The sequence below is a fragment of the Lampris incognitus genome, chromosome 14, assembly GCF_029633865.1.
Source record: "Lampris incognitus isolate fLamInc1 chromosome 14, fLamInc1.hap2, whole genome shotgun sequence".
NCBI classification, from domain to species: domain Eukaryota; kingdom Metazoa; phylum Chordata; class Actinopteri; order Lampriformes; family Lampridae; genus Lampris; species Lampris incognitus.
The window spans coordinates 43209707-43222827 of record NC_079224.1 but is presented as its reverse complement, the minus strand read 5'-3'; the positions used below and the strand labels follow the sequence as shown (position 1 = coordinate 43222827).

At 45.9% G+C, this 13121-nt stretch overlaps 1 protein-coding gene across 1 annotated transcript in view; it reads left to right on the top strand.

Annotated features, from left to right (window-relative positions):
- LOC130123365 (nucleoprotein TPR-like) overlaps positions 1-12454 on the top strand; it is a 64384-nt gene extending 51930 nt beyond the window's left edge. Inside the window, exons 41-55 of the mRNA XM_056292503.1 lie at positions 194-393; positions 1138-1332; positions 1490-1614; positions 3019-3093; positions 4122-4316; positions 4437-4653; positions 6242-6432; positions 7451-7522; positions 7804-7895; positions 7984-8096; positions 8205-8303; positions 8893-9034; positions 11195-11292; positions 11389-11508; positions 11977-12454. Coding sequence (XP_056148478.1) covers positions 194-393; positions 1138-1332; positions 1490-1614; positions 3019-3093; positions 4122-4316; positions 4437-4653; positions 6242-6432; positions 7451-7522; positions 7804-7895; positions 7984-8096; positions 8205-8303; positions 8893-9034; positions 11195-11292; positions 11389-11508; positions 11977-12029 — 1987 coding nt within the window. The 3' untranslated portion in view covers positions 12030-12454. The remainder of the gene's footprint in view (positions 1-193; positions 394-1137; positions 1333-1489; positions 1615-3018; positions 3094-4121; positions 4317-4436; positions 4654-6241; positions 6433-7450; positions 7523-7803; positions 7896-7983; positions 8097-8204; positions 8304-8892; positions 9035-11194; positions 11293-11388; positions 11509-11976) is intronic.
- Positions 12455-13121: the final 667 nt, after the last annotated feature.

Sequence of the window (13121 nt, the reverse complement as noted above, 5' to 3'; positions counted from 1 at the left end):
TTCTAATGGGGTCTGCTAGGACTTTCTTGGTTGAAAAAATTATACGGCGCAAAACGTTTTACGTCTTCACCGTAGCAGTCAAATGCAGAAGAAAAGGGCAGGTTATGGCAGGTCTGAAGGAGAGGCAAAGTTGTGTTGTTCTTGAAACTGCATCTTAAATGGCTTCGTGATCTTTTTTTTTTTTTCCTGTCAGCTCCAGCTCATCTGACCCTCCCACTGCCAACATTCGCCCCACCCCTAGCACACCGTCTCCTAGCAACAAGCCAAGCCCCGCTCCTGGTAACAAGGCCACGCCCCGCGCCAGCATCCGTCCCATGGTCACTCCAGCAACTGTCTCCATGCCGACCCCTACGGCCACAGTGATGCCAACTACTCAAACGGACAACCAAGAGGGTAATAAAGACAGAAGAATGGGGGTGTGAAGAGGAGGTTTAAAAAGTGAAAAAGAAAGCCTTCTTTTTCAATATACACTTTGCTGTTTTTGCCCCCATAGCTGAAGGCAAAACGACCCCCCTTCATACTCCTGAACACCATTGCATACATGCTATCTCACTGAGCAGAGTCAAAACTCAAACAAGTGACAAGGAACTGGTTACTCATTTGAAATGTAATGTAGCTGTCACCGACATTCATGCCAGCTAGCTTTTGTGCCATAATGGGTTTAAATCTGCAGCAGCACACATATAAGTACACACAATCCTTTTCACATGGATGGCAGCGGCAGGTCTTCTGTTTCAAGTATAGAACTTATCAAAGTATAACACCGTGTATAAAGACAGACCAATGTGGCTTAAATAAGAACATAGTGTAGCTTACCAAGATGCAGATATGCTGTCTTGTTGTTTTATCTATATTTTGGAATGAAATTTTGAGTTAAAGGTGAATGGCTATTTTGTGACCTCCAAAAATACTTTGAACTGGATGCGAAAGTCAAAAACGCATCAAATGGGAAATGAATGGCTTAAACATGGATCACTATATTGGTAGACTTAACTGTAGGCTAGATTAAGGTTGACAGTTTCATCGTCTGCCTTTAGACTGTGGCGCTGCTCGTTACTGTCTTCCGCCGGTGATTTGGTTAATGGAAACCAAACATGATTATGATGTCGCTGTTTGTGTATGCGTGTCTTCCTCCAGTACTGATCAGTGCCAGTGGCTCTGTGCACTCCACCAGTCCCAGCCGAGTGAACACGCCCACCTCTGTGACTCAGCCAACGAGCTCGCAGGCCACCGCCTTTGTCCAACCCACCCAGCAGCAAGCAGCCAGTCAGGAAGCAGGGCCTAGTGTCGAGACAGAGAGACCGTCTACATCCTCCACTTTGATTGGATCAGGTGAGCGTTGTATGGAAAGCTGGGGGGTGATGGCACCAGAGCTGTGAATTGTTTGGTCTGGTTGCACTTGGAGTGTGTCATGTGTGTCATATCCCCATAAAATGAAGTATAAGCTTTTAATATGTATAATTTTCCTCGTGTTTTTGTGCGCATACAGGAGTTTCAACAGGGCCAAAGCGAGGCAGAGAAGAAGAGGAGGGTGTATCAGAGAGTTCACACACAATCTTAGAGCAACTTCCATCCACCAAGAAAATAAGACTAAGACAAACAATTGCACCCCAGGTATACACACATTAACAGACACCCTTATGATACCGTATTATGCAATGCAGAAATGTGTTACGCATCTGAAACAGCATAGTTCCACACAGCTGCAGATTCACATTTTTCTGCATTGATACACATCAATTAACATACAGAGAGTTAAGGCCCCATATCATTACAGAAGTCAAAGGCATAAAACCCTTTTAGGCATGTGAATGGACTCTGGGTTAAAAGAATTGTTAAATGTTATGCATGTAATTTGAGGGACTTCTTAATACCCATTGTATTTGAAAGCCTCAGCAGTGCTCCCATTGGACTATCTCCCCCAACAGCGCCCCCATACTCTTAAAATACACTTTGAGAGGCCTGAATATCTTTGATTTTAGATATTCTTAAATGTTAATATTCAAGGTAGTTATTCCATGGTTCAGAGCTGTAGAATATTGATGAAATCTACCTGCTTATTCCAAATGGCCTTAGAAAATTGTTAGACCTCTGTTAGACATAATCCCCTTGCATAGTCTAGGATAGAGTGGAATCTGCATAAATTCCCAGAGGTGAGACCTGCTTAATTCTGTCATAATGGGGCATCCGGGTAGCGTAGCGGTCTATTCCGTTGCCTGCCAGCACGGGGATCATCGGTTCGAATCCCCGTGTTAGCTCCGGCTTGGTCAGGCGTCCCTACAGATGCCCAAGACATACCCACGGATGTGGGTGTGTGTCCTGGTCGCTGCTGTAGCGCCTCCTCTGGTCGGTTGGGGCGCCTGTTCGCGGGGGAGGGGGAACTGGGGGGAATGGCGTGATCCTCCCACGCGCTACATCCCCCTGGCAAAACTCCTCACTGTCAGGTGAAAAGAAGCAGCTGGCAACTCCACATGTATCAGAGGAGGCATGTGGTAGTCTGCAGCCCTCCCTGGCTCGGCAGAGGGGGTGAAGCAGCGACCGGAGTGGCTCGGAAGAGTGGGGTAATTGGCCGGATACAATTGGGAAGAAAAAGGGGGGAATCGAACAAAAATAACTTCTGTCATAATGAATCGGCACCAGATAGCAGTACTCATCACGTGGGAAGCCAGAAATGATTGAGATCAATATTGGCAATTTGAAAGTTCTCATCACACTGGTCTGTAACCCTATAAACATTGAGTTTGTATAGGTTTGGTTCATCGTCACTGTCCAAAAGAGTGATGAAAATATAATCATGAGAATATTTAATAATTAAATGTCTTGGTGCAGAAGTGAAGCATTCATTTGTATTCGAGTAAAGAGTACTAGAGGACCGATACAGCCCTGTGGGGCACTGCGGTTAGTAATCCTGCATGTATGTTTTATACCAATATACAGTGCATAAGTATACACTCATGAGGCGTCCATCCAGGCTGCAGCTTTGTGAGATTTCTCTGTGATCGTGTGTGCATGTTCCAGGTGGAAGATACTGAGGGAATGGAAGGAGAGCTGGAGGAGGAACAGGAAAGGCAGGAGGAAGCCGACGACAGCCAAGTCAGTGTACAGGTGGAAGCATCATGGGAGGAATCCGAAATTGAATAATCTTTTTCGATAGCCATTTTGTGGTGTAAGGCACCAGTTTGTAGACATCCTGCACAGCGAGCCACGAGCCCCAAACCGTCTCCACAATGGATGAGTGATGATCTCCATTCAGACGATTTTAGATTGGAATATATTTGGATATTAATGTAGACAACGCTAACATCTCAGGAGTCGACATTTTGTCATTTAGTAGATACTTTAGTCCAAAGCGAAATACAAGAGAGTCGACAGTTAACAGATAAATTTGTGCGTCCCCAACAGGCATCATAAAGCACTGAATAGTCATATCACACTCAAGAATGTGTCATGTCAAGTACATTTAGTTTAAGTGCTCCTTAGATCATCAAGGAAGTGATGAGAGATTCAGATAAGGGGCATCCGGGTAGCATAGTGTTCTATTCTGTTGCCTACCAACCCCGGGATTGCCGGTTCGAATCCCTGTGTTACATCCGGCTTGGTCGGGCGTCCCTACTGACACAATTGGCTGTGTCTGCAGGTGGGAAGCCGGATGTGGGTATGTGTCCTGGTCGTTGCACTAGCGCCTCCTCTGGTCAGTCAGGGCGCCTGTTCAGGGGGGAGGGGGAACTGGGGGGGAATAGTGTGATCCTCCAATGTGCTACGTCCCCCTGGCGAAACTCCTCACTGTCAGGTGAAAAGAAGTGGCTGGTGACTCCTTTTGTATCGGAGGAGGTATGCGGTAGTCTGCAGCCCTCCCCGGATCGGCAGAGGGGGTGGAGCAACAATCGGGACGGCTTGGAAGAGTGGGGTAATTGGCCAAGTACAATTGGGGAGAAAAGGGGGGGGTGGTTCAGATAAAGTAAATGGACATCAGTATCATAGATGTATCGTAGCCAGGAGTGCATATCATGTCAGTTCATGTTAGCAGGTGAATACTACAGTTTAAAAATCGTATTTAAAGATGAAGGTAGGCCTGGAAAAAACAGGAAGTCAAATGTCAGACGACTGCTGTTTATGTGTAGGAACTCCCCGAGGAGGGTCTTCCGGTCCTAGCTGAGGAAGACGAGGAAGAAGAAGGAGGCATGTCCCAGTCGGTCCCGTCTGATCCGATGACCCCACAGGTCATCCCCCAGGAGAGGGATTTCATTGTGATCGACACTGACAGCGAGAGCCATGAGAGCAAAGAGGAGGAGGAGAAAGAAGACGATGAGGAAGAGGTCCTGCTTAATCCCTTATTTTGCTCCCCTCTTTTTTTCCCCATTGGTTTTCATAATTAGTTTGTCGGTTTATCATCTCTTGGCTGTTGCTAATTTTCCACCTCATTGTGTCTGCCTCAGTACAAGGAGGAAGAGGAAGATAATGAAGATGGGGATGCCGGTGATAGGGGGATGGTAGGGGAAGAGAGTAACGAGGGGAGCAGAGAGACGGGGGAGGAGGGAGGAGGGGGAGAGGAGAATGAAGAGGGAGAGCCATCGGAAGCCACCATTGATGAGGAGAACCTTAGTAGAGCCTCCTCTCAGTCTTCCCAGCGGACCGCCGACCCCTCCCACAGCAGTAAGCCAACCTCTCAGTGTCACGCCCTTCTAGCTGATGCTTTGTGCTGCTCATCATACCACGCTTGACAATCACTCCACATAGCTGGAATGGCTTAATATATAAATTACTACAATTTACATCACTTCCATCTGACTTTTGTCAGTATTTGGAGTAGGCATGGCTCTTTAAACTTCGCATTATTTTAATCACTATTTCATGAGTGAACCTGCACAAACAAAACTGCTTGACTGCAACTAATATGATTTTCATTGTATTTTCAGTTAGTAAGTCATTTAGTCTAATAAAATGTCAAGTATAATGAAAAATGCCCATCACGAGTTCAGAAATGATATCTTAAAATTGTTTAATCAGTCTGACCAGCAGCCAAAACTACCCCGAAAGCATGTGTATATTTTGTAATTGTTTTATAATAACAGTTATTGTTATAAATATATAACTTTACAATTATAATGAATCAGGGAAAGGCAAAACAAAATCTTAACATTTGTAAAGCCCTAACCAGTGAGTATTTAGTAATTCTACTTGATAAATGACTAAAACATTAATTCAGTTTACCAAAATTATAATCATTTAATTTTCGACTCTTCAAGTCAGCACTAAACGCTAAACAAAGCGCTGCAAATAATAGAAGGATAGTTTTAAGATGATCATCCTTTTTCTGACTGTTGTTTATAACCTTCTCTGTTAAAGTGACTGTTGGTCTCTGGGTAGCATAGCGGTCTGTTCCGTTGCCTACCAACATGGGGATCGCTGGTTCGAATCCCCGTGTTTCTCTGGCTTGGTTGGGCATCTGTACAGACACAATTGGCCGTGTCTGCAGGTGGGAAGCCGGATGTGGGTATGTGTCCTGGTCGCTGCACTGGCGCCTCCTCTGGTCGGTCGGGGGGGCCTGTTCAGGGGGGAGTGGGAACTGGGGGGAACAGCGTGACCCTCCCACGCGCTACGTCCTCCTGGCGAAACTCCTCACTGTCAGGTGAAGAGAAGCGGCTGGTGACTCCACATGTATGGGAAGAGGCATGTGGTGGTCTGCAGCCTTCCCCGGATCAGCAGAGGGGGTGGAGCAGAAACTGGGACGGCTCGGAAAATAGGGTAATTGGCCAAGTACAATTTGGGGAGAAAACGGGGGAACCCCGAACCCCCCCCCCCCAAAAAAAAGGTGACTATTGAAGTAAAACACCCTCAGTCATGGATTAAGCAATAACTTTAGTTGTTTTTAATGAGATAATTGATGAGGTTTTTGACCTCGCTTGCTATACTAAAAACTGACTTCAGTGATTCGTGTAACTCGCTTGAACCACAGCTACCGTTTTACTTCCCCCTTCAGCCTTGTTATGATGAAATACTGTTACATTTTTATCCATCCTGTTAATTTATAGCATTGTATTTGTGTGAAATGTATAGCATTGTATTTGTGTGTAATTTGTAGCGTTGCGACCAGTTTCAACATGTCTGTGTCTAATTGGTTGTGGTGGGACAGTGCAACTTTATTTCTGTCATTCAGTTTTAAATGTTTGCTGTAAATATTTTTTTTCTTTGAGGATTATCTAACAGCAGTATTTCTTTGTCTTGTTTGTTTCGGGTGAAGGCAGCAGCAGCAACACATCGGAGCCAGACCACCCTAGAGAGCCGCTCCACCTCCCTCCTGCTTCCGCCTCAGCTCCCTCTACTTCCTCCCTCACCCCTCGTCTCCCTCAACCTCGTCGGCCCCACCACCCCCTCCCACCGCGCCTCTACATCCAGCCCCCCGCCCCAGAGCTGGGACCCCCACACACACAGGTACAGGTGCACTTGAAAGTACACACATAGGTGTAGGCTGTAGCTTGTAGCATCACTCTGCTCTGGTGGGTGGTGGGACCTGAGCAGAACAGGAACTTGCAAACTGGGGAGCGAAAGGGGGAGAAAAAAAGTTGAATGATTTACCAGTGTGATAGATGGCTAAACAGCTGATCTATAGATGAGCTTATCTCTACGGCCATAGTAACAGTGATTGATAGTATCAAGCGTGGGCCACTTCCTGTGTAGAAAGATGGCGGAGCAAATTCACGTTTGTGGCGGCCTCCCCCAGTACCGTCCATGCAGTGTCTTTGTCCACGTCTGCATCTAAGTTGTGTCTTCGATTGATGGCTGGGAGAGCTTGGTCTGCTGCGTCCTGTGGGCCCAGGGACCACAGCCCTGCCTGGAGCTGCAACCGAAGCGGTAACACCGAGGGCGGTCTGACAGGATGCGGAAGCGGGGCAGGCTAAGCTAACTGCTAGCCCATGCAGACCGACAGTTCCGGTAACACCGAGGGCGGTCTGGCGGCCTTGACTGTGTTTTTAGTGTCGTCGTGTGGAGTGCGGGGAGGTGTGTGGAAACTGTCTGGCTGGGAGAGCTAGCATTGGATCAGCTGAGGGAGCCTGGTCTGCTGCGTCCTGTGGGCTCATTATGTCTGATCCCTGAAGAGGAAACACCGAGGGCGGTCTGACAGGACGCAGAAGCTGGCCAGGCTAAGCTAACTGCTAGCCCATGCAGACCGGAAGTTCCAACAGTCATCCTGGCTGGCGTTTCTTCTCCTGGACAGCGATCTAAATTTTTTTTTAATTTATTCATTTATTCATTTATTTATATTTTAGGTATATTTGCTAGTTTGGATATGTTTTCTTGTAGTTCTTGTGGTTTTGGATATGTGTTTTTGTGTTGCACTGCTGTGGGCTGGGGGAAACGATGGTTCGTTTCGTTTCATGTGCGCAAGTGCATGAAATGAAATGGCAAAGTGTTTCTGATTCTGATTCTGATGATGTCTGTCTGTTTTTAGAGACAGTCCACTCAGCTACGCAGACCGTCAGTAGGGAGAGGACCTCAACTGACCCCAGGGATTGGCAGTATGGTAAGAGACATTTTGAAGAGGTGTATTTGTTTGCTTTTAGAAGTTGATGGAAACATTTCTTTTCGTTTTAAACTTTCAATGTATGTTGTTTTTTTACCAAATAGGACATTTTGTGTGGATTGTGTCGTTTGTGTGAAACACAATCCTGTTTAAGTGGCATGACAGATCTGCATCATTAGTATTGACTGAGAACTGTGTGTGTGTGTGTGTGTGTGTGTGTGTGTGTGTGTGTGTGTGTGTGTGTGTGTGTGTGTGTGTGTGTGTGTGTGTGTGTTTTGCAGCAACATTTCTTTGATGAGGATGACAGGATGGTTCCCAGTACTCCCACTCTCGTGGTCCCACTCCGTACTGATGGCTTTGCTGAGGCTATACAGTAAGATCCACACACGCGCGCACACACACACACACACAATTCATCTCTCTGTCTTTAATTAACTTAGGAGTAACTTTCATCTCCATAGCTCTCCTCAGGTAGCAGGTCTGTCAACCAGGTTCAGGTTTGGACCTCCTGAAGACCTGCTGCCTCAGGCATCAGCCTCACACTCGGACCTGGGACAGCTGGCGTCACAAGGAGGTACAACCGACACAAACACCCGTGACGTCCCTTCTGCACTACATGAAGACTGTACAAAAACATAATAGGTACAGAGACATCTTGATGATTGTGTGTGTGTGTGTATAGGTCTAGGAATGTATGAGTCCCCCTTGTTTCTGGCTGCTCATGAGGAAGAGGGAGGAGGGAGGAGTGTCCCTACCACACCGCTACAGGTGGCTGCTCCAGGTAATGCACACACACACACACACACACACACACACACACACACACACACATATATATACATATAAGTGCACGCATAAAATAAAGGCCTTGCTATGATTTAGGAATGCAGCGTTCACAGTTGACAACCGGGACATAATATGCTGACCTCAAGGATTATGACTCCCATCTATTTTATTTTTTTTTGTTTGTTTTTTTATTTATTTTATTTTATTTATTTTTTAGTCAGTGCAGTGAAGCGGTAGACAGGAAATGAGGACGGGAGAGGGGTATAACATGCAGCATAGGTTGCCGGCTGGATTCAAACCGGCGACATTGCAACCATGTGGTATGCGCTCTAACCATTATTCAGCTATAGGAGGCACCCCTATGACATTTCCCCTTAAAATATGTGACCGACAATAGTTCTTTGGACATTTGGTAATTTAAGTTAAAGACAGTGTGCAGATGTCCTCGCTGTTGTTGCAGGCGAGCCTCGCTGGCTCAGCTGGTAAGTCATGAGCAGTGTCATGTGGAGGGTAACAGTAACAAGGTTTCTGTTGTAAAACACAATGCAGAACATGAAATAATGATTTCTCCCCCTTTCCCGCAGTGACGGTCTTTACAGAGTCTCTGCCCTCAGACAGCGGAGACAACATGGCCTCCCAGTCTGTTCCTATGGTAACTGCATCCACTACAATGGCGGCAGCTACAGATGATGGAGATGAGGTCTTCATGGAGCAGGAAGGAGAGGGGTGAGCTGCTTTTAACCATTCAAAGCCGGACCTAATGTCTTTTCGCTGGTCACGCCTTGAGGTTAAAGGAGCGAGCTTGTGACTACAAACCTACGTAACTCTGGCAATGCTCAGTAGCTACAATGATAAACTAACCTTCAAAGATGACAGATGCATGAATTAAATCACCGTGTGTAGTATTGGTTGGAGGGAAAACCTGCGTACTCTTAGCATATACGTTTGTCTGAGGGCTGAAGTATCAGGACACGTCACCAAACAAAACATCTAAAAAGAAAAATAAACCTTTACAAGTTCAGAATTGACAGAAGATGTAAAATCTTGTGATGAAGGTCTCTTCAAAGGAAGTGGTTGACCAGTAGGCATGTGGTGCATATTTACAACAGATCTGAACTGCTCTTAGGTTTTAATCTTCAGTGAATGTAGCCAAAATAGGACTTGGCGATATATTGGTATTGTATTGGTATCGTGACATTGGACTAGATATCGTCTGGGATTTTGGATATCATAATATTGTGATATGGTTAAGTGTTGCCTTTTCTTGGCTTAAAAGGCTGCATTACAGTAAAGGGATGAAATGTCCTGAACTTGTTAGCCGGTTGTAGCTGCTCTACTATTTGCTTCTACCTGTTTGGTCATCATATCCACATTAGTCTACTACTACTTAACTCTGTTATCTGATTATAGTTAACTGTATATCACTGCAACAAAGTGCATTATTAGGGCATTTTCAGTGGTGTAACTGGGGAACTGGGCATGCTCATTGTCACAGAAGTAGGTCATAAGATTGTGCTATTTTTACAACTTCAGCGAAGATGATTGTGATGTTTATTGCAGCTTGGTCAGTATCTCCTACCTCACATCCGAAACACCGCTCCAGAAAGCGAGCGGAGCTGTTTCGTGCTCCAGTCTGCAAATGCGTGTCGATAGGCTATTACTCATGACGTGTAATCAGTCAGATAGTGCTGTGGATGGGATGTTGCTCGAGACCACAAAGTGGCGGCTACAGACAGAAGCGGCTGCATCAGAGCCGAAGTAGCACTTTTTAAAATTCATTTATTTTATTGGCAATCGCATAAAATTAGGTTTGATCCCCTTCCCTCCTGTGGTCCTGCTTTGTGCTCGGTCTTAAGCCCTGACCTCTCTTCGGAGGGTGGTAGATGAAACATACACCGATCAGCCAAAACATTAAAACCACGGACAGGTGAAATGAATAACATTGATTATCTCATTACAACCCACAGAAGAGCTACTGTAGCTCAAAAGGCTGAAAAAGTTCATGCTGGCTATGATAGACAGGTGTCAGAACACACAGTGCATCACAGCTCGCTGTGTATGGGGCTGTGTAGCCTTAGACCAGTCAGAGTGTCCATGATGACCCCCGTCCACTGCCGAAAGCACCTACAATGGACACGTGAGCATCAGAACTGGGCCATGGAACAATGGAAGAAGGTGACCTGCTCTGATGAATCATGTTTTCTTTTGTATAATGTGGACGGCTGGGTGCATGTGTGTCGTTTACCTTGGGGAGTGATGACACCAGGATGCACTGTGGGAAGAAGGCAAGCTGGCGGAGGCAGTGTGATGCTCTAGGCAATGTTCTGCTGGGAAACCTTGGGTCCTGGCATTCATGTGGATGTTACTTTGACACGTACATCCTACCTAAACATGGTTGCAGACCAGCTACACCCCTTCATGCCAACTGTGTTCCCTGATGGCAGCGGCCTCTTTCAGCAGGATAATGCACCCTGCCACTCTGTAAAAATTGTTCAGGAATGGTTTGAAGAACATGACAGAGTTCAGGGTGCTGCCTTGGCCTCCCAATTCCCCAGATCTCAATCCGATCGAACATCTGTGGGATGTGCTGGAAAAACGGGTCTGGTCCATGGAGGCCCCACCTCACAACTTACAGTACTTAAAGGATCTGCTGCTTAACGTCTTGGTGCCAGGTACCAAAGGACACCTTCAAGGGTCTTGTAGAGTCTATGCCTTGAAGGGTCACAGCTGTTTTGGCGGCACAATATTTGGCAGGTTGTTTTAATGTTTTGGCTGATCGGTGTATATTCTCAATGGAGGAACATGCAGGAAATCCAACATTTACTCATTGATAAATAACTACTGGGTGATACTGAATGCTCTGTGTGTGTGTGCGTTTTCCTCTAGTTCTAGTACAGAAGCTTCTTTAGAGAGCCGGGTAGACATAGAGCCAACAGGACAACAGAGTGATGATGCTGGCCCGCCATCCACCAGCCAGGAGCCAGGTATTTCCTTCCTTTCCTGAGTTTGCTGGGCCCATCCATAGTCACCCCCTAACATGTTTCTGGGTAACAAAACATGGTCACCCCTTTCATTTGTAGACACCAGTAATATTACTCAGCGCCGCCTCCTGGTCAGCCAAGCCCAGAGCAGCGGTCTTATAGCGAGAGGAGCAGGATCCAGAGGAAGAGGGGACGCCAGGACCACATTCATCCGCAGAGGTGAGATATCTGACAGTAACCAACCTGCTGTGTTGATAGCTTCTGTCTTTCCAGCTCATCCCCATCCCGCAGAGTCGTTTCTGACCCGACTATTTTTGGACACTTGGACCAAGAGGCGGCCATCAGCACTTAGTCTGTTGTCAAATGCATAGGGCTGTGATGTCTAAATTTTGTTCACAATTTCTTGCTGGATTTGGGAAGCAGTTTCCATTTCCCCCTGTCTAGCTTTAAGCTCTGATGCATTACCTGCTTAGCAACTCACCTGTAGAGTTAAAGAGTCGACTCTGACACTGATGTTGAAGTGAAGAAGCTGTTTATTAGATTTGCTGAAGCATAAGGCAGCATACACATTTCTGAAATCAAGTCCGTAATTGGGGTAGGGTGATGTACAAAGTTGTTGTTGGATAAAGCTGTGGCTTGTTCTCTATTTTTTCCCCCTTCCCTCTTTCTCCTTCTGCCTTTCTTCAGGTGAGACTTTCACTCGAAGAGGAGGAGCCATGGGTCGAGGGAGTCACCCTTAGTAATGTTTTAGTCCATGCAAATCCAGTCAGTTAAACCAACCAGGAGGATGAATGTAATGCCATATGATGGGCTACTAGAATCTTTGAGTATTTAATGTTTTACTCAATTTATCAACTTTTTTCTGTTTCTGTCACTGCTATTGATTTTTGTCTCTTTAAAATCATAGTAATAACAACATTTTTTCAATAGTATGACGGCCTCACATTCTGGTCTGATTTGTAATTTTGCCTCCAAATTATTCAGTTTACTTTGAATTTGTTGTCAAATCCATGTAGCTTTTATTTTTTTTGTTTCTATAATTTTGTTTTACGTGTATTCATTGAAGCCATCATAGATTTATTTTGTTAGTATATGTCCATGTTGCTCAGTTGTTGTGTGATTTGATGCCGAAGCATTTCTTGTCTTGCTAATAAAGTTTGAGTAAGGGCAAATGGTGCAAGGTTGTTTAGCTGTATTGCCAAAGTGGAGGTCAAAAAAAGAACAGATGAGGCCATTTCCATTCAGGCACTGAAGATGGCCGGTGCTGAATATTTTGAAAACACCCATGTGTTGTCATAGGAAACGCATACAATTGCGCATCGATGGGTGTTGAATTTTCCAACTCTCACGTGTCATCAGATTATTATTCCGTGTTCATTTCAACACTGCCACTGTCTTACTTCACAGCCACCTTCAGTGCGATGAAATGGATTAATCCATGACATGTTAGGAAGTGACCTGTCTAACCATTCCTGTTCTACTATGATGCTTTAGGGACACTGCAGCCGGCGTTTGATGGAGTTGAGAGGGTGGGTTGATCTGGGATTCAGGTCCCCAGTTAGACCAGTCAGGGTCACTGAGGGAGGGCTGCCAGGTTTGGTCTCCGTTGGAGTGGAGCTGAGGGTGTAAAGGCCCGTGGTGTCCCCCCAGGGGTCCGGCTTGGCCTGGGCTGGCAGTTCCCCAGAAATCTTGATGCTGAAGAGTAGAGCTGAAGAAGAATAATACAGTGAGTGTTGAAGGGTTTCGCCGACACATTTCAACACTGATGGTGTGACAGTGTTTCGCTCAACGCACTACATGCGAACAACGATAGCACAATGTAAGAGTTGGCG